The sequence below is a fragment of the Scyliorhinus canicula genome, chromosome 18, assembly GCF_902713615.1.
Source record: "Scyliorhinus canicula chromosome 18, sScyCan1.1, whole genome shotgun sequence".
Taxonomy (NCBI): domain Eukaryota; kingdom Metazoa; phylum Chordata; class Chondrichthyes; order Carcharhiniformes; family Scyliorhinidae; genus Scyliorhinus; species Scyliorhinus canicula.
Genome location: NC_052163.1, coordinates 109,466,181 through 109,490,316, shown reverse-complemented (window position 1 = coordinate 109,490,316; position 24,136 = coordinate 109,466,181). Strand labels below are relative to the sequence as shown.

At 42.0% G+C, this 24,136-nt stretch overlaps 1 protein-coding gene and 1 non-coding gene across 3 annotated transcripts in view; both read left to right on the top strand.

Moving 5' to 3' along the window:
- rexo1 (REX1, RNA exonuclease 1 homolog) overlaps nt 1-24,136 on the top strand; it is a 114,037-nt gene that overhangs the window by 31,706 nt on the left and 58,195 nt on the right. For both annotated transcript variants that reach the window (XR_005457915.1, XM_038776604.1), the window contains exons 2-4: nt 4,771-6,665; nt 17,786-17,881; nt 21,228-21,468. Coding sequence is in view for 1 of the 2 variants with exons in the window: in XM_038776604.1 (XP_038632532.1) it covers nt 4,771-6,665; nt 17,786-17,881; nt 21,228-21,468 (2,232 nt within the window). In the remaining variant the exon portion in view is untranslated. The remainder of the gene's footprint in view (nt 1-4,770; nt 6,666-17,785; nt 17,882-21,227; nt 21,469-24,136) is intronic.
- LOC119953782 lies at nt 1,963-2,160 on the top strand. Its single transcript, XR_005458102.1, has one exon. It is a non-coding gene; the product is annotated as a U2 spliceosomal RNA (small nuclear RNA).

Sequence of the window (24,136 nt, the reverse complement as noted above, 5' to 3'; positions counted from 1 at the left end):
TTTAGGGGGTGGCCTAATGAGATATTAACAGCTGCGTAACCCTGGGATCTCTGATACCACAAGCATATTATCTTCAGAAACGAAGTGGTCCCTTGTTGCGAGTGCATATTACAAAGATGAGTGGTGCAGTGACTGGTCTGCTGCAAAGTTAGATTCTAGGAAGACATGAACAAGTATATTTTATACCTGTTGAGCAGCAGAAGTCGTGGTAACTGATTGTTTGTCTCTAGATCTAATTTTAGACTTTGGAAAACAAGTAGCATATGGGGTTGTACTGTAGTTAAATTATTCTCTGTGTGGATAATACTTAAAATATTTGGTGCGGACTGTAAATGTATAAGTGTGTCAGAATTTAAAAAAAAAAAATTTGTAGTACAAGATTCTGATTTTCTTTTGGCAAATAATGCCAAAAATATTATATTTGCTTCTGTTTTAATATAGCCAGGAGAGGCATTTTGCGATTCAGCTTGAAAACTAGTGCACTTAAGATAAAATGCTTTGTTCAGTATGCTAAAGAATATTTAGCTAATTGGTGAATTAAAGTAATGCTAGCAGTTACCTTTATTACGGAGTGTGCAGCGGGCTGTGTATATGCTCGTTACAGGCACAACTGCATCAGACTCTTGCTTCATTACCTGTTTATTTAGAGCACGTTAAATGAAGCAATTAATTTTTTTCTTTCTTATTCAGTGTTACTGAAAAAAAGCTGCTAGGTTATGTACAAAACAGTTGTAAAATATTAACATTTATGGCAAACATTGCTATTTGTATGCACAAGCAATATCAAAGTAGTTGCTAAGCTTTAGATTTTGTGTGCCTGCCAGTCCAATCCTGAACGCGCGATGGGAATGTTGATGCGACTGAACCATTTTCTGTTCTAAAACACATCATTTTTTATCTTGGTCTGACCCTTGTTGGAATGTGCAGAAGTGTAAAAGTCAGTTGGTAATAGAATTCAGCTTTGACTCCGACTTCCCCCTAGCTTATCTGCTGAATCTACAACTATAAATGTTCTTGATGTAGGTACCAGAAAGCTGATGCTAACTGCAGAACTGAACTACAAGCTTGATGCTGATAAATAACTTAAAAACGAGCGAGCAAGGATACTATTTGAATTTGCTTCCACTCGAATGCTGAGGCCAATTATAGTGTTTGTATTTTTGTTGCAGCGGGGATCTTCAAACTGAGCATGGATCGGAGAGTGAAAATATGACCGTTTATTTCTAATTAACTCAGTATAAACTACAATTTGCATTGTCAGGGCATCTAAACTTTGCGTATCCAGGAATTCTATATCCCTTTAGTCTGCTGAACTAAATTAGTTACTTAGTTGAATGTAAGAACTACATGTACACTGTTCTCCAGCTCAAAATTCCCAGGAAATTATGGTGTGCAAGAGTTACAGAATAACATAATAAATAGTACAGTGTGAATAATGATGCAATTATTCGCACTGTGGAATAATTTCCTGGAACATTTTCCCAAATACCTTTTGCCAAATTTGTGAAAAGTTGATCACCAAAGCTTCATTCTCCCATACACATCAGTGGCGATGGTGAATTTCTGAGATTTATGTTCATCTTCTCGCCACAGCCACTTAAGGTTAATAATGGCGCAGGTGGACCCTTGGTATTGATGCGAGCACCAAGTCCAAGATTTCTAATTAATGACCGTCCTTACACTTGGCCAACCTCTTTGTTATCAGATTCTTACTTTCAAGTTTATTACACCTTTATGAATTTAGGAGAAACTGTTACTATTTTAGGGAGGTAGAGATTCCAGATGAAGATAGTGAAAGCAACATTGAGACGTTTTCCAATGAGAATGCCATGTATTTCTTTGTGTGATATGCTTCTAAAATCCAACGCCAGTGACTTTGCAAATTTGAAGATGTCCTTTTTATATTTAATAGACCAACTTTCCTAATATATAAACATGATACATGTTTAATAATATAACAGAATAGTTTCTTGACCTTTTGGCTAAGATCAAGTGTAGTATCTGCTCTGCCTTTTGGCTCAGATCTGGTTTGTCTGTTGTGGGGACCATGAATTGGATTCAATTTGAATTTGAATTGGTTTTTGGAGCAGACTAGAAGCTGGATTAGGGGTTCGCCCCTGTCCACACTCTGAGCCCTGGCTTTGTAACTCAGAAAAAGTAATAAAAGAAAAGTAATATAATAGAGTTAGAACATAGAACATGAGCCATTTGGCCCATCGAGTCTGCACCGACCCATTTAAGCCCTTCACTTCCACCCTATCCCTGTAACCCAATAACCCCGTCTAACTTTTTTTGGTCACCTAATGGCAATTTATCATGGCCAATCCACCTAACCTGCACATCTTTGGACTGGGAGGAAACCGGAGCACCCGGAGGAAACCCACGCAAACACAGGGAGAACGTGCAAACTCCACAGACAGTGACCCAGCGGGGAATCTAACCTGGGACCCTGGCGCGCCACTTGTGCTACCATGCTGCCCCTATTAGACTTTTAATTCCAGATTTCTTTTTTAATTGAATTCAAATTCCACCTCTGCCCTGGTGGGAGTTGAACCCATGTCCTCAGAGCATGGCTCTGGGTCTCTGGATTGCTAGTCCAGTGACAATATCACTATGCCACTACCTCCCCTATGATGACTCCACCTCAGAAATGTGGTGACGACCTTGGCGACCTTTATTAGAACAGCCTGTTAGAAACCGTTTGGTCAGACTCTTCCAACTGCTGAACGTCCAGGTACTAGACAGATAATAAAAATGAAACCAAATAAAATCATAGAGTTTTCTTGGTTTCTGATTTAGTTTTATGGAGCAGAAACTGTCTGACTTTTTTCAATATGTGATTCTGCAATCTGTCGGTTTTAGAATATATTTGGTTATTCAAATTTTTATTCAATGTAACTGATTTGTGCATAGATCATATTCAACAGCAAAAAGATTGACAGGTGAAGTTGTGATATCAAGAGTCTTTTAAAAATGGAGGTGTTGTGCTAGCTGTAATAATAAATAGCTTTGGATTGGAATTTTACGTTTGTTACAGGTCAGACCAGAAAATCATTCTTTATGAAAATCTGCCACTGGTGAAAAGTAATGGAACATATTTGCTTTCCAGTTGTGGAAGTATATCTACATCTTGCTGTGAATCCTTATTTTCAGGGTGGGTGTGTGGAAACGTGGATATTTCAGAAATCTGAAATAACAACAATATGTTGAAAATACTCCGGCCGAGCAGCAACTGTAGCAAGAGAAACACGCTTAATGTTCCAGGCCGATGATTTTGAATTATCTTTAAATTTTAAAAATTCTAATTATTGTCAAAAATCATTGATAACCACAATCTGTTCTTGGGTTATAGCCTGCCAATAAAGAGAATATAAATTGGGTGCATTGCTGTTTAATTGGATGGTAAGAAAAACTGTTGAGGAACTAAAAGTTGGTTGGGAAAGTCCCTTTAATAAATGATGTGGGCGGTCTTCAAAAATGGGTATACTGTAAGTTTCAGTTTGAAGTTTGTATCAGAGAGTGAAGATAGTTGTGCTTCAAATAAACTTGGTTTCTGGTCAAGCAACATTTAGTACATTGTCCTGATGTTTGTAGCTGCAGCAGGAATTGAGCAATGCGCGAGCACACATCTACCAATATCATCTGCATGCGAATACTAGAACGTGTGTTTACAATTTGAATGCTTCTTTTTAAAAAAAAATCAGTGAATTTTTAATCCAGTTATAAGGATATGGTTGTGACATTTGTTTACCCCATTTTGGTTAATATATTTTCACACTGCTGTAAGAATTGCTTTGCAAGCCACTATTTCTGTGGTGACAATGGGTAAGCAAAGAAAAACCTCCTGAGTCTTTATCAATGGTAATTTTGAAGCAGTTCTTGAAATCTGTGTTTCTGGGGTGTCTTCCATTAGCTGTTAAATTGTTGGTTCTGTTCAGCTTCTCCGTGGGGTATTATCTAGCTGCCATTCAAAATCTACCCCCAGAGGCAGTTCGTCCTGGAAGTTTGAAAAGCTTGGGGGGGGTGGGGGGAAGAGAAAGATACAGCTGTAGAAAGCACACAATTCTTTATATACATATTAGTAAACTGCATCACCATTGCAACTAGTTGAAGTTAATGCGAGCAGCAGAGGAATCTTGCCCTTTTGAAACAATTGTTTGTGATTTCCACCCAGCTACAGAATGTTTTCAATGCACATTTTGCTGCCTACCTAGTTCAATTAACATCAGGGTCAGTTTAATTATTAGATTCTTAAATCATAATGCAAATATCTTAATTCTAAATTTAGATGATTGCCACCAGTTGTTTCTCATGCCACTCCCTCGTTCAAATTTTAATGTTAGTAATATTTTTGATAAGTGCTTAAAGAGTAAAGAAAAGGGAGGGCAAGAAATTGAAATAGTAATTACCTTACCATGTAATAATAATAATCCCTTATTGTCACACGTAGGCTTCAATGTAGTTGCTGTGAAAAGCCCCTAGTCGCCACATTCCGGCGCCTGTTCGGGGAGGCCAGTACGTGAATTGAACCCGTGCTGCTGGCCTTGTTCTGCATTACAAGTCAGCTGTTTAGCCCACTGTGCTAAACCAGCCCCTGCGCTGTGGAAGTGAACTTTTGTCAAGTGTTATTTTGGATTTGTTTTGAATGACTTATTCTAGTGCCACTTTGAAAGGAAGAAACTATTTGTGTAGGATATTAATTCAACTTTGTAGATTGATTTGAACCCTTTACTTAGTGTTTACAGTACTTTAATGTTTGTCTTTCTACAGAACTTGGTTACGATCCATATAATCCTGAGCTTCCTAAGGGTTCGTCCAGAAATGAAAATGGGATATCAGGTGACCTTACAGAATCCAGCTCCAGTACGCTGGAATTGGAACTGGTCAATAAAGCCATTGAGGTTGTTAAGAATGAAGTTGAACAAGAGCAGAAAAAGTTGTCAAGATATGAGGATCTTCTGGATACAGAGGAGGAGTATGTCCCTTCGACACCATCAGCACAGAAGACACTTGGCAAGACCAAGAGTTGCAAAGAGCTTTTACCTATTGAGGATAAGTTGACAAAGTCTTTGGAATATAATCCAGACAGTTACCGCCGAATTAGCAATGTAGAATACACCCCTACTCCACTTTCAATTACTGCTTCTTTCAGTAAATATACTTTGGATACAGATGATGAAGCTGATGCAAAGGGTAGTTCGTTAAAATATGTTCCAACGCTCGTGACTAAGCCAGTCAAATATGCTACCTCTGTACCCAGTCATAAATATGTGATCGACAATACCAAGCCATGCACTGATTTAGAGTATGATCCTTTGTTGAACTATTCAGCACGGCTGATGAACAAAAAAAAGACAAGGGAACAGGGAACCAAGAGGCTCAGAGAGAGCAGCTCGGAGGAACGTAACACAGCTGCTGCAAAGAAACGCTGCCATCGCTTGAAGTCAAGCAAATGTGATATGGGTTTGGCATTCCCAGACTCTGGAGAGGAACTTAGTAATACCTATCCGCAAAGTCATGGGGACACTTCAAAGTTTCAAAATCCTGTGCTTTGTGACAATAAATCGGATGAAGGATTATCTTTAAAGGCTAAAGACTTGAATAAACGATCTATGAAAGAGATTGCAGTTCAGTATGATGTAGACGATGTTTGCTGTTTTGAGAGCAACCAACAGGAGAATCGAGGGAAACAGAAGTTGAAAGCCACCAGTCATTCATCTAAGATTTCAAAATACAACAAGGAGGAGCTCAAAGTACGAGAAAGTAAAGAGAAAAAGAATAAAGGTAGTGACCTAGATGGTTCCAAAGTAAAGGTGAAAAAGGATAAAATAGACAGCACTAAAAGCAAATCTTCTCACCACTCTGAGAAAGCTAGTAAAAAGGGGAAAATAAAATGCGATAAAAACAGACTAGAAGTTAAGCGAGAAAAACAGGGGGAAAAATTAAAAAACAAAGAAAAGAATGGCGTTAACTTGGTTATTGAAAAGAAACACAAAGGTGATGAGAAACACAAGGTCAAAGAAGAACAGCAAAAGATTAAAAGTGATGGAAGTTTTAGTAGGAAGATGGAAAAAGGAAAAACAAGCAAATTGAATGGGGTAAAAAGTGAAAAACAGTCAAAATCTAGATCAAACAGTTCATCCGTTAGTGCAGGAAAAATCAAATGTCATGGAGGTAAGATCACAAGTATCCAGAAATCTGACAAAAAAAATGACAACTCAAAATCCAAAACATTAATGCATAAAAATGGGATTCATGTAGGTAGTAAAAGGAAAGATGAGGAGATCAAGGGTTCAAAATCTGTGAAAGATAAGGCAAAACGTTTGGAAAATAGAAAAGAAAATTCATGCTTTGCAAAGCGAACACTCAGTCACACAGAATTGTTTGGTGATGACAGTAGCGATGAAGAAAGCACGAGTAAACCTGTCACTGCCATGACTTATAAGTCAGACTCCGACTCTGACCGAGACCCCTGTTCCAATTCTAGTGATGATGAAACTGGGGGGAATTTAGAACAAAGATCTTTGTCGTCAGAGGAGGAAGTTGATTTCCCCAGTCTTGAAAAGGATTTCGAATTTGAGTCTGATCCTATGGAGGAATGCCTGAGGATTTTCAATGAGTCTAAAGAAGTAAAGAATGAAGATAAGGGCAGAGTTTCCAAGCAGGTAAGATTTGAAATGTCTGCCTTGTTTTGAAATATTTGATTTTATTTGAGCTAAGTTCTGGGCTGCTTATTCTTTTTTGAATGTGAGCATCTATCGCTTTTCGATGAGGCTGTGCTTTAGACCAGCTGTGTCTGAGAGCTATGCAATGCCTTTAAGATTGTTTTGTGTGTGCACTGCTTCACTGTCCTTTGTCTTCTGTTCAGCATTTTCAGATTGCAGCTCTGGCTCGGAGGGAATCTTGCTCAGAAATATTGTCATTGTCTCTCTGTGCAGTATAATTAAGCGACCAGGCCCAGATTTAGTTTTGGGTCTGATCTCTTGGTGCTTTCCATGTGATGTGACTCTGATCCCAGCCCTACATAACACAATGTTGATGTTTCCAACATAATGCACCATTTTTACTTTAGGTTCACTCTATTTTCTTTTCTTCCTTCCATTCTAAAAGTAGTAGGCCTATCGGTTGCACTTCTTTTTGTTCTACACCACATAATAGAATACTAAGGGATGCAAAAGATGTCTGTAATCTTTTGATTTCTAGGAACAAACAATTAGACTTTAAATGCAATGCATCCTCAGATTCACAGTAAGTACCATTGCAGCAAGTTCCGAAGTGGAAGTAATTATTATAGAAACATGACCTTCCTCTGTCAAACTTCTACATAACCACATTCATTATGATTCATTTGCACAGTTTCTCTACAGCATTTAGAAGGTACACTAGTCAAATCACTTAAATACTACTTTTTTTAAACATCCGATTTTTATTTTCCAGTAGTCAGCTACAGCAGATGTTATTTTTGAAAATGCAACTTTTAAACTTGCTCTTTTTAAAAACCAACAGCGTAAAATTATATTTCAATTTCAATTTTCCAACTTTGGTTAGTTGAGTCGATATCAATCCTTTGCCCGAGACTTATCCTCTAATGGAAGAATGGAGATTCCGAGATGTCCAGAGCAATGCCCCTTCTTTCCTCCCGCCTCATTAGTGGTTAACCCAGGATTGCTTTCCCAGTGTTGTTATTTTCCAACACACTTTCACTCAACGCTACCAACAAGAACAAATCCCCACCAATTCGTGAAAGCTCAGGAGAGCGCCAGTGCTACTTTTTTTTATTATAAATTTAGAGTACCCAATTACTTTTTTCTAATTAAGGGGCAATTAAGCGTGGCCAATCCACCTAATCTGCATATCTTTGGGTTTTGAGGGCGAAACCCACACAGACATGGGGAGAATGTTCAAATCCAGACAGACCGTGGCTCGGGGCCAGGATCGAACCCAGATCCCTGGCAGCTCTCTGCAGCAGGATATGAAGATCACTGGTGCCTTACATGTTGGATTGCCAACCCTCTGGGGATTGAACATTAATCTCAAGGATTAATGGCTTAACCCAGAAGAAAAATCATACGGCCTTTATTAGTTATAAAAATACTGGAGGTGGAATACTGTAGACAGCAGTGCTAACTACTTCACCATCGTGCTGCCCCACTCCAGTGAACAAAGAACAAAGAAAATTACAGCACAGGAACAGGCCCTTCGGCCCTCCCAGCCTGCGCCGATCCAGATCCTCTATCTAAACCTGTCTCCTATTTTCCAGGGTCTACTTCCCTCTGTTGCCGCCTGTTCATATACCTGTCTAGATGCCTCTTAAATGATGCTATCGTGCCCGCCTCTACCACCTCCGCTGGTAAAGCGTTTCAGGCACCCACCACCCTCTGCGTAAAATAACTTTCCACGCACATCTCCCTTAAACTTTCCCCCTCTCACCTTGAAATCGTGACCCCTTGTAATTGACACCCCCACTCTTGGAAAAAGCTTGTTGCTATCCACCCTGTCCATACCTCTCATAATTTTGTAGACCTCAATCAGGTCCCCCCTCAACCTCCGTCTTTCCAACAAAAACAATCCTAATCTACTCAACCTTTCTTCATAGCTAGCACCCTCCAGTGCTAATTAATGTCTTATTGATTCCGGTATACTAATAAAAGTCCCAGAAAATTGATAATGCAATGTGATTTATTTTGTTGTCACAAAATGGTGATCTTGGTATGACCTTGCATAACCTCATTGTTATGAATTGGTATCCTCTCAAAAGATCTGATTGTATACACATAATCCTTTGTCAACATTTTAAGTCTACATTTAAAACAGGAAAAATGTATGTAAGCAGGAACATTTCACCTGTGTTGAATTGCATCATTCAGAGTTGAACTTTCTAGCGTCAAATATAGTTTTAAGCAACAAATGTTTTAAAAATTCTATTTTACAAGACGGTTACATTTATTAGGATACTTTATACATTAAATACGTTATGCAAATACAAGTTGTTTATTTTGTGCCTTCCAAGTGAAAACTTTCATGAAGGTATTAAAGGCATCCGCCTTTTTAAAAACAAAAAAAAAAATTGTTGACTTCGACTTGATATCCCCAAGAGCAATGGCCCGGATTTTGCAGTCAGCAGCAAGTAACAGCACTTGCCACTGACCTTGCAAGAGGCCCACAAAAGTCTAGTAATCTCTGTGGCATTGATTTCGCCTTTCCTGATGGTAATTCTATTCTGGTGCCAACTGTGGGGCAACTCCGGAGTCCAGCAATGCTGATATGATTAAGCAGCCATTTATAGTCTCAGCTAGTCCAAGTGACTCACTGGTTAATCATTTTACAAAAGCTAAAGATTGAAACATACACATGGAATGGGTAGAGGCTAAAATACAAGTTTTTGTTTTGAGATATTACTGTTCAAAAACAGATGGAATTTTTACCATCAGGAAATCTGACATTCCACGATGATGAGGGTTTTTTTTTTGGAGCCAGAGAAGTTGTTCAATAATTATTACAACAAGAACCTGAATTCACATTAGCACCTTCATAATGAAATGTCCCAAGGTGTTTCACGGGAGCATTATAAAACCGGAGTGACACCAGGTCACATGGAAATTTCATGTTAGATAATCAGAAGCTTCAGCCAGAGGTTTAAGGAGCATTTTAAAGGAGGAAAATGAAGGAGATGTGTCAAGAGATGATTCCGGAGCTTGGTGCCTATGTCACTGAAGGCAAGGTGCCAAAAATAGAGTGATTAAAACCTCGAGGTTACAGAGACCAGCCAGCATTGGAATAGTCCAGTCTAGAGGATGCAAAGACATGAATGAGGGTTTCAGCAGCAGATGAGCTGAGACGGCAAAAGTTGAATCATGTTACCAAGGTGAAAATAGACGGAAGTATGACAATTAATGTAGGCCAATTCAAGTGATTTCTGAAGATTTCAATCCCCCTGGATTTCAACAACATCCCTGTGGAGGAGCAGGGAATCACTGAAAGTGACTTACTGCTTTCTGCAGTAAACTGCATATGTGCAGGTGCCAAATATGTCCACTTGTAATGACAATGTCTGCCAATAATTCCCCTGTCATTACAATTCCAAATCCAGGCAGTTGTTTTCATAAAATGAAGACGAAGTCTCCAATCTAAGCTGTGTAGAATGCATGGTTTCCTAATCATAATGTCTTGTAGCCTCTTAATTCACCTTGGCAATCATGCTTAACAAAGATAACCCAAGTCAGAGTTATGATCTGCAACATAAACACCAGTTCAATTTCGATGTTACCCATCGGTGGCACAGTGGTCAACCCAGCTGCCTCACAGCACCAGGGACCCGAGTTTGATTCCTGCCTTGGGTGATTGTGTGGAGTGTGCGCTTTCTCCCCGTGCCCGGAGTGTGCGCTTTCTCCCCGTGCCCGGAGTGTGCGCTTTCTCCCCGTGCCCGGAGTGTGCGCTTTCTCCCCGTGCCCGGAGTGTGCGCTTTCTCCCCGTGCCCGGAGTGTGCGCTTTCTCCCCGTGCCCGGAGTGTGCGCTTTCTCCCCGTGCCCGGAGTGTGCGCTTTCTCCCCGTGCCCGGAGTGTGCGCTTTCTCCCCGTGCCCGGAGTGTGCGCTTTCTCCCCGTGCCCGGAGTGTGCGCTTTCTCCCCGTGCCCGGAGTGTGCGCTTTCTCCCCGTGCCCGGAGTGTGCGCTTTCTCCCCGTGCCCGGAGTGTGCGCTTTCTCCCCGTGCCCGGAGTGTGCGCTTTCTCCCCGTGCCCGGAGTGTGCGCTTTCTCCCCGTGCCCGGAGTGTGCGCTTTCTCCCCGTGCCCGGAGTGTGCGCTTTCTCCCCGTGCCCGGAGTGTGCGCTTTCTCCCCGTGCCCGGAGTGTGCGCTTTCTCCCCGTGCCCGGAGTGCGCGCTTTCTCCCCGTGCCCGGAGTGTGCGCTTTCTCCCCGTGCCCGGAGTGTGCGCTTTCTCCCCGTGCCCGGAGTGTGCGCTTTCTCCCACAGTCCAAAGATATGCAGGTTAGGTGGATTGCCCATTGTCAATGCGCTGAGTTGCGGGAATGGGATGGGCAAGTGAGCCTAGGTAGAGTGCTCTTCCAGAGGGTCGGTGCAGACCTAATGGGCCAAATAGCCCCTTCCTACGCTGTAGGGATTCTATCGATTCATCCAACCCTGTGCTTCAATCTTCACATGAGAACAGAGTATGACTTTGGCACATTTTCACTTTGTATTGTGTAATGCAGAATGGCAAGGTCCTTGATAGAACCACACAATAACTGGATTATCATGTGCAATACCACTAGAAATCCAGTAACAATTGTCAGATGTATGAAATTTAGTATGAAGTTAATTGATATCATTTTGAAATCCAGCCTATTTCAAGCTTGCAAACTTGTCTATCCTTTTGCACTTAATGGTTTCTTCCCCTCAACCTCCGTTAGCAAGCCAGTTTGAACTGCTTTACAGCGTGTGTTTTTAAATAAACTGACATAGGAATGCAAGCAGCAACCATTTTCCTAGGCTGTTTACAGTTGCTAAGTTTTAAAGCGAAGTTCACTAGTTAAAATGAAAAGAAAATACATAATTTTGTTAGTGACTTTCACAAGCAAATTAATTTTAGTTGACGCCTGGCTAATCTTTTGCCAGTTTATGTTTGCCATTTTGTTCCTTTTTAGCAAGTGTTTTCTTTTAAGAAATTAGGAGTACCCAATTCTTTTTTTTCCAATTAAGGGCAATTTAGCATGGCCAATCCACCTACTGTGCACATCTTTGGTTTGTGGGGGTGAGATCCACGCAGACACAGGGAGAATGTGCAAACTCGACACAGACAGTGAAGTGTTTTTTAAACTTCAGTCTCTGGATGTGTGCGTAGCTGCAAAGGCTGACATTATTGCCCTTTGTTAGTTTCTTCTGAGAAGATGGTTATCCACCTTCTTGAGCTGTTGCATTCATGTGGTGAATATGCTGCTGCAATGTTATCCAATGATGGAGAGAATGAGTAGGGTGCCAACCAAGCAGACTGCCTTGTCCTGTGTTCTAGGAGCTGCATATAACCAGGCAAATGGAAGTTTTCCCCACTGCACTGTTGACTGTTGTCTTGTGGCTGGGATGTAAGCCGGTCACCAGAGAATACCCAACGTCTGACCTGCTCTAGTAGCCATGCCACTTAGATGGCTGGTGCAGTTCATTTTCCAGTCAATGGTGACTACCAGCATGTTGATGGTGAGAAGCTCTGATGGTAATGCCATTGAGCGTCGGTGGTCATGTTCCTTCTTGGGGATGGATGTTACTTGTGTCGTTTATGTAGCGAGAACGTAACCTTCCACTTATCAGCCTGAAGTATAGGCTTTAATATTGTCAAAATTATTCTCATGATTTTTCACTTCTCCATTTGGAGGTCTTGAGTGGCCATTTTGTCCTCAGTAAATTGATGACCTTTTGTGTGGTTGAAGAGCAAAACATTCTGGGTTTGCCAGTAGGGCAATGTTGCATTCTCTGAGCTCCCCCAAATAGCAGTTGGGAATCCTCTAGGAGGAGTGTAACTGGGAAGAGATGCAAGACATTATGGAGCTAATAGCAAGTTATTTTTGTTTCTTTCCCCAAAGGAGTTTTTTTTGTTCTGTGCTTTTCATTCCACTGTGCCTTAATTGATAATTAGCTGAAGCAAGAGGTGTTGGACTTCCCTGGGGAATAAGAGTCCTTCGTATAATTCATCCGTTATTGCTAGACTTCTATTTATAGTATAGAATAATATATAGTTTACTGAACATTTTACTGATAGTAAAGCAGCTGGGAGGGAGCAGGAGGGAATATTAATTAATGGCTGTCACCAACTGATCACCTTCGTGTTTTAACAGATTTATTATTGCTTCTTGAAATAAAGCTGCATCACGACATGCAGGCACCGTCTGCAGTCATTTGGTGCTTAGTTATCCCGTGAAAAACATTCAGGCTGGAAGCTTATGGACTCTAATGCAACAAAATGTTACATCAGTAGCAGAAGTGAGAAATGGCACATTTTTGACTTATGACATGATGAATTAAATGAAGGCAAAATAAAATGTTATCACTTCAATTTATTGCTACAAGTTTTCATTTACAACCCGCCTCTTGTTTGTAGCCGATACTTTGACTTCAGTAAAATTCGGTATGACCCCGACAAGACAACTTGGATATTTCTTGACTTCATTATGTTCATAATAAACTAGAGCTGAATGATTTGAATATCCACATTCAAAGGTGAAGATGGCAAAAGACCGTCTTGCCATCAGTTACTCTGCCATTACCACCATGCCAGACAATCAACCCTGCTTCAACGATACAATCTTCTGCCAGAAGTGCCCAATGGATGATCCGTCTCTGCCTCCTCCAGAGATGTCAGTCTTCAACCAATTTGATTCGCTCCACGTGATATCAAGAAACGGCTGAAGGCACACACTCTGGGCCTTGACAATATTCCGGCAATAGTACCGAAGGCTTGTGCTCCAGAACTTGCTATGTTCCAGGCATGCTACAACACTGGCATCTACCTGGCAATGTGGAAAATTGCACAGGTATGTCCTGTGTACACAAAGGAGGACAAATCCAAAGCGACCAATTATCCCCCCCGTTGGTCTACTCTTGATTATTAGTAAAGTGCTGGAAGGAGTGATCAACAGTGCTACCAATTGACATTTGCTTAGCAATAGCCTGCTCACTGATGTTCAGTCTGGGTCCTGCCTTATTACAGCCTTGGTTCAAACGTGAACAAAAGAGCTGAAAGATTAGGTGAGTGTGACTGCCCTTGATATCAAAGCAGAATTTGACTGAATGTGCGATCAAGGAGCCCTAGCAAAACCAGTGTCAATGGAAATCAGTGGGGAAACTTTCCATAGGTTGGATTTATGCCTAATGCAAAGGTTGTGGTTGTTGGAGGCCGATCATCTCAATTCCAGGACTTCACTGCAGGAGTTCCTCAGGATAGCATTCTAGGTCCAACAACCGTCAGATGGTTCAACAATGACCTTCCTTCCATCATAAGGTCCGAAGTGGAGGATGTTCATGAATGATTGCACAAATGTTCAACGCTATTGGCAACGACTCATACTGAGACAGCCCATGTCCAAATTCAGCAAGACCTGGACAATATCCAGGCTTGGCGGACAAGACGGAAGTAACATTTGTGCCATGCAAGTGTCAGGAAGCGACCATCTCCAACAAGGGAGAATCTAACCAAACCCCCTGCCATTCAATGGCATTACTATCGCTGAATCCCCTACCATCAACGTCCTGAAGTTACCATTGTCCTGAAACTGAACTGGACTAACCATATTAATACTGTGGCTACAAGAGCAGGTCAGAGGCAAGTTACTCACCTCCTGACTCACCAAAAACTGTCCTCCATCTACAAAGCCTAAATCAGGAGTATGATGGAATGTTCTTCACTTTGGGGAGGCAGTGGCGCAGTGGTATTGTCACTAGACTAGTGATCCAGAGACCCAGGGTAATACTCTGGGAACCCGGTTTCAAATCCCACCGTGGCAGATCATTAAATGTGAATTCCAATAAAATATGCCCTTCAGGAAAATAAATCTGTCATCCTCCCTGGTCTGGCCTATATGTGACTCCAGATCCCCAGCAATGTGGTTGACTCTTAAATGCTCTTGGGATTAGCAATAACTGCTGGCGTACATCCAATGAACAGTTTATAAAAAAAAAAGACTTGCCTGGATGAAGCAACTCCCAATAACACGAGGTTACCATCCAAGACACAGCAGTCTGCTTGGTTGGCACCCCGTCCACAAACCCTCCACCAGCAAAGCACAGTGGCAGCCGTATATACCATCTACAAGATGCAGGAACTCGCCAAGGCTTCTTGGGCAGCACTTTCCAGACCTATGAACGCTACCATATAGAAGAACAAAGGCAGCAGACACATGGGCTCATCACCACCTGGAGGTTTCCTTCGAAGCCACTCACCATCCTGACTTGGAAATATATCATCGTTCCTTCACTGTCACTGGGGCAAAATCCTGGAACTCTCTCCCTAACAGCATGGTGGATAGACCTACACCACAGGGACTGCAGAAGTTCAAGAAGGCAGCTCACCACCACCTCGAGGGCAATTGGGGATGGACAATAAATTCTGGTCTTGCTAGCAATGTCCACATCCCATGAATTAATAAAAATAAATTCCTTTCAGCACCCTTAAGCACTCTTGCAAGAACAAGAGGAACCCACCTACTCACAAGCCTCCCATTCTCAGCTACCCTGCATATTTTTATTATAATTAACGCAAAACGATTCAGGTGTAAGAGTTCTGAAATGAAAACGAAGTGCTGGAAAAACCTGGCACCACCTGTGGAGGGAAATGATTAATGTTTCAAGTCCAAAATGACAACTTCAGAACTCAAAATAATTTTTTGTTGCTCGAATTAGTGGGCAGCACGGTAGCATTGTGGATAGAGCAATCGCTTCACAGCTCCAGGGTCCCAGGTTCGATTCCCGGCTTGGGTCACTGTCTGTGCGGAGTCTGCACATCCTCCCCCATTGTGTGTGGGTTTCCTCCGGGTGCTCCGGTTTCCTCCCACAGTCCAAAGATGTGCAGGTTAGGTAGATTGGCCATGCTAAATTGCCCTTAGGGTCAAAAATTGCCCTTAGTGTTGGGTGGGGTTACTGGGTTATGGGGATAGGGTGGAGGTGTTAACCTTGGGTAGGGTGCTCTTTCCAGGAGCCGGTGCAGACTCGATGGGCCGAATGGCCTCCTTCTGCACTGTAAATTCTATGTAATTCTATGAATTTACCCTCTCAGTAATATGTGATTTTTATGGAATTAAATTTAGAAGCACCCATGCCGAGAGCTGGTGGTAGGTACTGTAGCATTTTCAATACTGATAAGAGAAGCAAAGTATCCATTTAACCTGTAGGCCCTGGAATCATAGACTGGTACAGCGCAGAAAGAAACTTTTGAACCATCTAATCTCTGCCGGGTCTTTCCAAGAGCAATCCAGTTTATCCCACTCATCTCTGCCCCATATTCTTCCCAAATTGTTTCTTCAAGTACTTATCTAATTCCCTATTGAATCTGTATCCACCATCCTATCAGGCGATGCATTCCAAATACTAGCTACTCATTGTGTAAAAAAACGTTTTTCTTTATGTAGCTTCTGATTCTTTTACTAATAACCTTAAAATCTGTGCCCTCTGGTTACTAACTCTTTAATCAAAATCCTCTGCTTACAAGATTACACTTTGTTGTACATTATTTCTCAGACTGCAAACAGGTCAATATGTGCTTAAGTTATATAATTTTGTATATTAAAGAATTTTGAAAAAGATTGTTAGACCAGTGTTTTTCAAACTTTTTTGCCCGGGACCCATTTTTACCAACCGGCCGACCTTCGCGACCCATGCCGGTCGACCTTCGCAACCCATCATTTTCTCTTACATTTAATGCGAGAGGTGAGCCTGGGTTTATATTCTGTAGTCTAGAATAGCTAAGAATGAGAAATGACCTCATTGAAACAGGCATTATTCTCTCAGGACTCTACAAAGCAGATGCAGAATGTACATATTCCTCAGATGGGTGGTTTATGCCTGGGGATGCAGTCTGCAAATTACAATGTAACGATTTTCAACATGGATGAGGAGAAATTACGCAACTCGAAGTATTGCGAATATTTTTAATCTCAAATTCACTATCAAAAAGAGTTCTGCAGGCTCAGCCATTGAGCATATTCAACACAGATGCAGGGAGACTGAATTGAATTTTTAAAAAGATCTTCTCTTGGGTCAGCGTTCTAACGTCTGGAGGAGGCGGTGTTTCGCTCTGGGCATGCACACTGATGAGCGGTCATGCATACGCAGCGTGTCTGCATTTTTAAAAGCCGGCTGCTGGGGCCGTTGCGCCTGAATTCCCACGATTGGGAATGCCGTGATCGATGGCTCCGCGACCCTCCCGACACCCGCCCGACACCCACCCACGGGTTGCGACCCCCACTTTGAAAATGCCTATGTGAGACTACCATGCATGTAGTGGACACTGTTATTTTGGCACCTCTAAATTATGGGCCATCACCACTGCCAGATGGACCATAGCTCAATGCCGGAAACAGGAACACTGCATGTCAAAGTCTTGGGAGAGGGCTGGAGGGTTCTTGGGATGGTCAACAGCAAGCAAGGGAAGAACACTGAACAGTGATGTCACCGACCGTGCAGATGCAAACCATACTGACCCCACCTGATAGGCACACACCCATGACATCAGCTGGGGGGGGAGAAACTGGTGCAATGCAAGATGATAGCATGTGGACCTGTTCCTGGCACCTGGTTGATCAGCCTCGGGAGTTACTGAACTTCATTTTTCAGTTTTTTTGCATTTTTTATTATTTATATGCTATTCTTTGGGTATTAGTACAGCGTGCATACTGTAGGCGGAATGATTAGCTCTATGCCCATTGTCTGAAACGAGTAAAGGGTTAAATTTATGACATTTTCTTGTATTATGCTGTAGAAACTTAGTTTGAAAGTGAAAATTCTCTTCCCAAGAGGAACTTGTGTAATAACTGTAGTTATTTAGTTACAATATACAAAAGCCCTGGGATTTTCCGAGTGTGTAGTTTTACTCATTAACTTGTAGCTTGATAAATTACATCACACAGTGTCAGGGGAGGGTGGTTCGTTATGTATAATGAAGTCGCAAACTCAATTGTTAAAAGTAGACTTTTTGTTAGATGTAGCATATAATTTAACTGATCCTTTTTTCTTTACTAACTCAAATGTGTTTGGAAGTGTTACATGACTTTCAAATTTGTACTAAGCAATTATTTATGCTTGTATGTAGGTGTCTATGGAAAGTAATGAAGATAAAGAATCCAGTCTAACCACACTTTTCCCAGGACAGAAAAGGAGAATTTCACACGTTGCAAAGCAAGAAAATGTAAGTGGAATATTAGCGTTATACCGTCGTAACTTTGCATATTCAGTTCACTATCAGTCTATTCACCCTGCCCTAGATTTTCTATTTTAATTAGCTTTGAAGTTAAGAATGCACTCGACCTGAACTCCTCCAGATGGAAATCGATTAGAAATCACTGAGTTGGTGTGAGCTTGCAATTTTTGCTCTACCTTCTCAATGGAAAAACCTTTGAAAATCTGCACCTTGTTGAGTGAGGTGTGCATGAACTTTTAAACATTGAAAATTCCCTCTGCCATTGGAAAATTTATTTATTTCTCTGAAATATTGAATTAATTCAGTCCATAATATATCTTGCACAGTTTTTAAATTATAAACATTGTTTTAATTGTTAATGATATTTCAACTTTTACATTATTCTCGCGTGTAAGTTCCAATCTTTATTTCCCTTCTTGTACAATTCTAAAAACTAAATGATAAAACTTGCTTGTTACTTCATGATGTCTGTGAGAATTCTCTGTGATTGGCTACTTAGCCTGCTTGATATATTACTGTCGATGCCTGAATGAAAATACGGCTGGTGTCCAAATGAAATCAACATTGGAAACAATTGAAATCCATTGCTAGATATTTTTGGGCAGCTTTCTTTACGGTTAGTGTTCGGCTGACTGCAAAATGGGCCTCTTGATTACTCACTCTATCTTCCAGTATTTAACAGGGAGGCGGTGAGGAAGTGGTAATGAATGGACAATAATCTGAAGGCTCAGGCTAATGTGCAGGGGACGAGGGTTCAACTCCCACCCGGCCACTGGTGGAATTTATATTCATGGGGCAGCACGGTGGCACAATGGTTGGCACTGCTGCCTCGTGGTGCCAGGGACCCAGGTTCAATTCTGGCCTTCGGTGGCCGTTTGTGTGGAGTTTGCACATTCTCCCCATGTCTGAGTGGGGTTCCTCTGTGTGCTCCGGTTTCCTCCCATGGTCCAAGGATGTGCAGGTTGGGTGAATTGGCATTAAATTGCCCCATAGTGTCCAAAAGGTTAGGTGGGGTTACTGGGATAGGGCAGAGGATTTTTTTATTTTATTTTATTTTCATTTATAAATTTAGATTACCCAATTATTTTTTCCAATTAAGGGGCAATTTAGAGTGGCCAATCTACCTATCCTGCACATCTTTGGGTTGTGGGGGTGAAACCCACGCAGACACGGGAAGAATGTGCAAACTCCACACAGACAGTGACCCAGGGCCGGGATTCGAACCCAGGTCCTCAGTGCCTTAGACAGCAATGCTAACCACTGTGCCACCGTGCCGCCCCTGATAGGGCAGAGGATTGAGCCTAGGTAGGGTTCTCTTTCAGAGGGTCGATGGGCCGAATGGCTGCCTTCTGCACTGTTGGGATCCTATGAAAATGCGTAAATTTGTGTCTTGCGCACCCAGTTATGCATTACAGAATGTTGGCTGAGAAGCACTTCGGTAAACATATTTGTTTGTTTGGGAAGCAGTAGTGAATATTCCCAGTGTTTAAAGAGTTATCACCTAGAAATTAGTTTACTCATTGCAGGAATGTTTGTGAGCTTGATGTAATTTTGCTTGATACTTTGTGGAATAGCAGATTTGTACTCAAAGTTCAGACCAGCAAGGTCCTTTATGAAGCCATTGGTTTGTGGAGAGTTTGCTGATCTCAGCAGGAGTGGTGATTATAACGCTATATTGCCTTTCGTCCTGGGCTCCAGTAAAGGAAAACTAACCCCTGATTGTAAGTATGTGAATGAAGTCTCAAGTATGAAAGTGTTGAACTCCGCAGTGATGGCTTCCAATTGTGTGATGTCCCAGAAAGTTGCCACTTACTGTGATAGCTTACTTTGCCGCAAGGGGCAGCACGATGGCACAGTGGTTCGCACTGCTATCTCTCAGTGCCAGAGACCTGGGTTCAATTCCGGCTTCTGGTGACTGTGGATTTTGTACGTTTTCCCAGTGTCTGCGTGGGTTTCCTCCCACACACCAAAGATGTACGGATTAGATAGATTGACCATGCTAAATTGCCCCTTAATGTCCAGTGATGTGCAGGTTAGGTTATGGGATTACGGGGATAGGGTGGGGTGGACACTCCTGAATGGGCAGAGTGCTCATTCAAAAGGTTGGTGCATATTCAATGGGCCCAATGGCCTCCTTCTGCACTGTAGGGATTCTATGCAGTCACTATCTTTTAGGAACTCAACTGGTGGAGAATGTTCAAAATAGAAAAATAAATTGCACTTCTTTACATCTTGTTCTGTGTTTGCATTTAGGAATCTGTTACCTTGTAAAACTGTCCCATCTATACTGAGGATAATCCAGCAAGTTGATAAATAGCTGATTGGTGTACTCATTTTTTTCTGTACGTTGGCTGTTGCACAAGTGACTGAAAACCACAAAACAGGTGTGGCACTAAATCTAGTTTTCGGAGTGCGTAATTGTGACCGGATGACGGGAGTAATATTTCTACACTGGCAATTTTCATGGTCGCTTCTTTGAATTCTATTTCACAATTTGTGAGAAAGGATTAGGAGGATATATTGATGGGGTTAGATGTAGTGTGTTTGGGGGCTTGTGTGCAGCATAAACACCGGCATGGACCTTTTAAAAAAAAATTATGCTTGCATAGAATGTGAGCATTGCCCGAAAGATCAGAATTTGATGCCGTCTTTAATTGCCCTTAAACTGAATGGCCTGCTGGGTGATTTCAGAGAGCAGTTAAGAGTCATTACTGTGTGTATGGAGTCGCATGTAGACCACTATGCTAGCATCTCCCCTACCTGTTTGGCTGAATGGTATGATCCTGGGCTTTGAATACAGCATATGTATCTGTTACCCTGATTGAAGGAACACAATTCTACAAGGGCACCCAAAGGCAAGAGAGGCCTGTAAAAGGAGCCTGCGAAAGGAACACGAGTGATCTAGAGTCCAAGGACTGATGCCACCTCCCGGAAACACCTGCCAAGTGTGCAGTCGAAGATGCGGCTCTAGGATCAGGCTCATCAGCCATGCAAGGACCCACAGAACCCATGACGAGTAACACAGAATTTCTTAGATGGGCAATTGTACTCTTTCGCAAGTGATTGCTGAAGAGATGTGATTTTAACTAATGCACTCTGGATTTATAGTCTACACTATTATACCTTACCTAAACTCAGTGGTGAATCAGTGTTCAACTGAAAAGTCACTGTTATAGTCTTATGGAATTAAAGCAATTAAAATATGTTTAGACAAATTTGAATAAAACCTTTGCCCACAAGCTTCAACATTATACATAAAATGGTATTGCAAATTTCCATTTTAGGATGAAAACAACCTTCTTGAAATAATATCTGACAATTTATTTTTCTTTAGGTGGAACCAGCCAAGCCAGTCATCCGTCCTTTTCGTAGATTTACTGCTCAAGAGGTTTGCTACCAACGAGGTTTGATGGCACAGCAGCAAGCAGCTCAGCTGGTAGAAGTGAAAAAAGCAGTTAGCACGTCTTTTACCAATCGAGCGGAGAAGAAGAGAATTGCGCATAAGCCAAAAGCAGATGGGACGCCATCAGCAAGACATGATGTGGAAATGCCGGCATTGCCATCAGCAAGACAATGTAAGCTGTCCTTCCTGATTTTGTGTCATACTCTATGTAACTATTTTGATTTGATTATATTCATAATTTCCTAGAGTAATTTTGTATCCGTACTCTCTTCCACCTCTGATCTGTGACCAATTTGCCTCTTCCATGTCTCTCTTGTCCTGCATTAATGTCCATTGGTTGTTGACCAAGTCGGGGTTTGTTGTATTCTCTTTAAAAAAAAAGGCAGCAAATGCAAATATGCAGTAAGGTTTTCCACACAGTAAGTAAAAAGGCTCTATTTAAATAGAATTTATTTATTAGAACTCTTGGCCCTTTAACCTTTTGGAATCAGGAGCTTTTTATATGAGGAACAGAAGATGCAGACCCAAACAAAATCTCTACGGTGTACTATGTTACAGTTTTCCTGAAAATTGTCCTCGAGTTTCACATTGATTTATGATTGTGCCCGCAGTACAGAATAGAATACAATGATCTTTATTCAACCTCTCTCTTGGTGTCTGAGAGTGCAATTTTCCCCCTTGTAAGTAGTTCATATTATGCAAACTATTTTTGAATCACCGGAGCCCGAAATGACTCATTGAAGGAACTGCATTTGAAGAGTCGTCGAAATCTTGAACTCTTGCACCATTGCCACCCCAGCCTCATTTCAAAAAGCTGTTGAGACAAGGCCAAGTGAAAATTTCAGAACTAATGTTGATTGTTTTTTTAGGAAGGAACATTGAGGGTTATGGAATTGAAGTACTTTGTAACCCTCTATCTTTGCCTGACAAAATAATGGAGTTATAACACCGATCAACCATGATCTAATTGTTAGACGGAATGACCTACTCGTATTCCTATTGTCATGAATCTGCCTAGCAACAGCAGTAAAACAAAGTGAACAAAAATTGGATGTCACATGTCCACCACCAACAAGTAGAAATCTGCCTAGAGACAGCAGTAGACAGTATTCAAAGGGCCCCATTAATATGCGTCTCTCCTAATAAAGAGATTAGAAGGCCTTTTAGATAGTAATGTGGTGTAAATAGTTTGAGGAGACCCAGCTTATAGATGATTGGGAATGTCAATAAGGAATACAAACGTTAATGTATAGTCAAGGCAGTTGATTGGGGCAGACAGCTGAACACACAAGGCATAATCAAAGAGGAGCAAAGTTATAAATGGCTCAGAAGCCAGGGAGGCAGTTAACATCTAGCACTCTCAGAAAGCAGACAAGCCAGTTTCCAGCCACCAAGCCTGAAAGCTGATTTTCCAGCTAGCAGCCTAGAGATTAAGTTTACATGAAACAATTCTCTAAGTCTTGGAGCGAAGACAGTACAGAAAACCTTCATAACAGAAGTTTTAAATATCTTCACTAGCATCCCAGTAATGTGCGGTCACTATAAACTGGTTATTTAATTTGGATGTCGTTTGGAGAAACTGGGAAGTCTTACAGAGTTCAGATAGCGTAGACATATTTTGGAACAAGTGGTATGTTCTATATAAACTGTGTATTTTGTAATACATACATCTTAATTACATATGCATATAATAGCCCTATTTGCATATATTTGTCTTTACTTTAATAAATAGTCTTAACTAATTGTAACAAAACTACAATCCCCCCCCCCCCCCCCCCCGGCGCGGCCACAAACCAGTTTCGCAAGTTGGGATACCCTTGCAGGTAACATCCCTGTGCTTTTTTTAAAAATAGTTTTTATTGGAATTTTTTGAAAAATATATAGCAACAGAATAATAATAACAATAATAAACACCCCCCCGGCACCCGTAACAACGCATATAACGAATCCCCCCAAACCAATAAACAACAAAATAAATTAACAATAAGCAAATTAACTTAAATAATACCCCACTTCCCCCCCCTCCCCCCCCCGGGTTGCTGCTGCTGCTGACCTAGTTCTTTATTGTTGAGCCAGAAAGTCGAGGAAAGGCTGCCACCTCCTAAAGAACCCTTGTACCGACCCCCTCAGGGCGAATTTGACCCTCTCCAGCTTAATGAATCCCGCCATGTCATTGATCCAGGTCTTCACACTCGGAGGTCTCGCATCTTTCCACTGCAGCAAGATCCTCCGCCGGGCTACTAGGGACGCAAAGGCCAAAACATCGGCCTCTTTCGCCTCCTGCACTCCCGGCTCCACCCCAACCCCAAATATCGCGAGTCCCCAGCCTGGCTTGACCCTGGACCCTACCACCCTCTACACCGTCCTCGCCACCCCCTGCCAGAATTCCCCCAGTGCCGGGCATGCCCAAAACATATGGGCATGGTTCACTGGGCTCCCCGAACACCTAATGCACCTGTCCTCACCCCCAAAAAACCTGCTCATCCTCGTCCCGGACATATGAGCCCTGTGTAGTACCTTGAACTGGATGAGGCTAAGCCTCTCACATGAAGAGGAGGAGTTCACCCTCTCCAGGGCGTCCGCCCATGCCCCCTCCTCAATCTGCTCCCCCAGCTCCACTTCCCACTTAGCCTTCAGCTCCTCTACCGACGCCTCCTCCACCTCCTGCATCACCTGGTAGATGTCAGACACCTTCCCATCCCCGACCCACACCCCCGAAAGCACCCTATCCCTTACCCCCCGCGGGGGCAGCGAAGGGAACCCCTCCATCTGCCGCCTAGCAAACGCCTTGACCTGAAGGCACCTGAACATATTCCCCGGGGGAGCTCAAACTTCTCCTC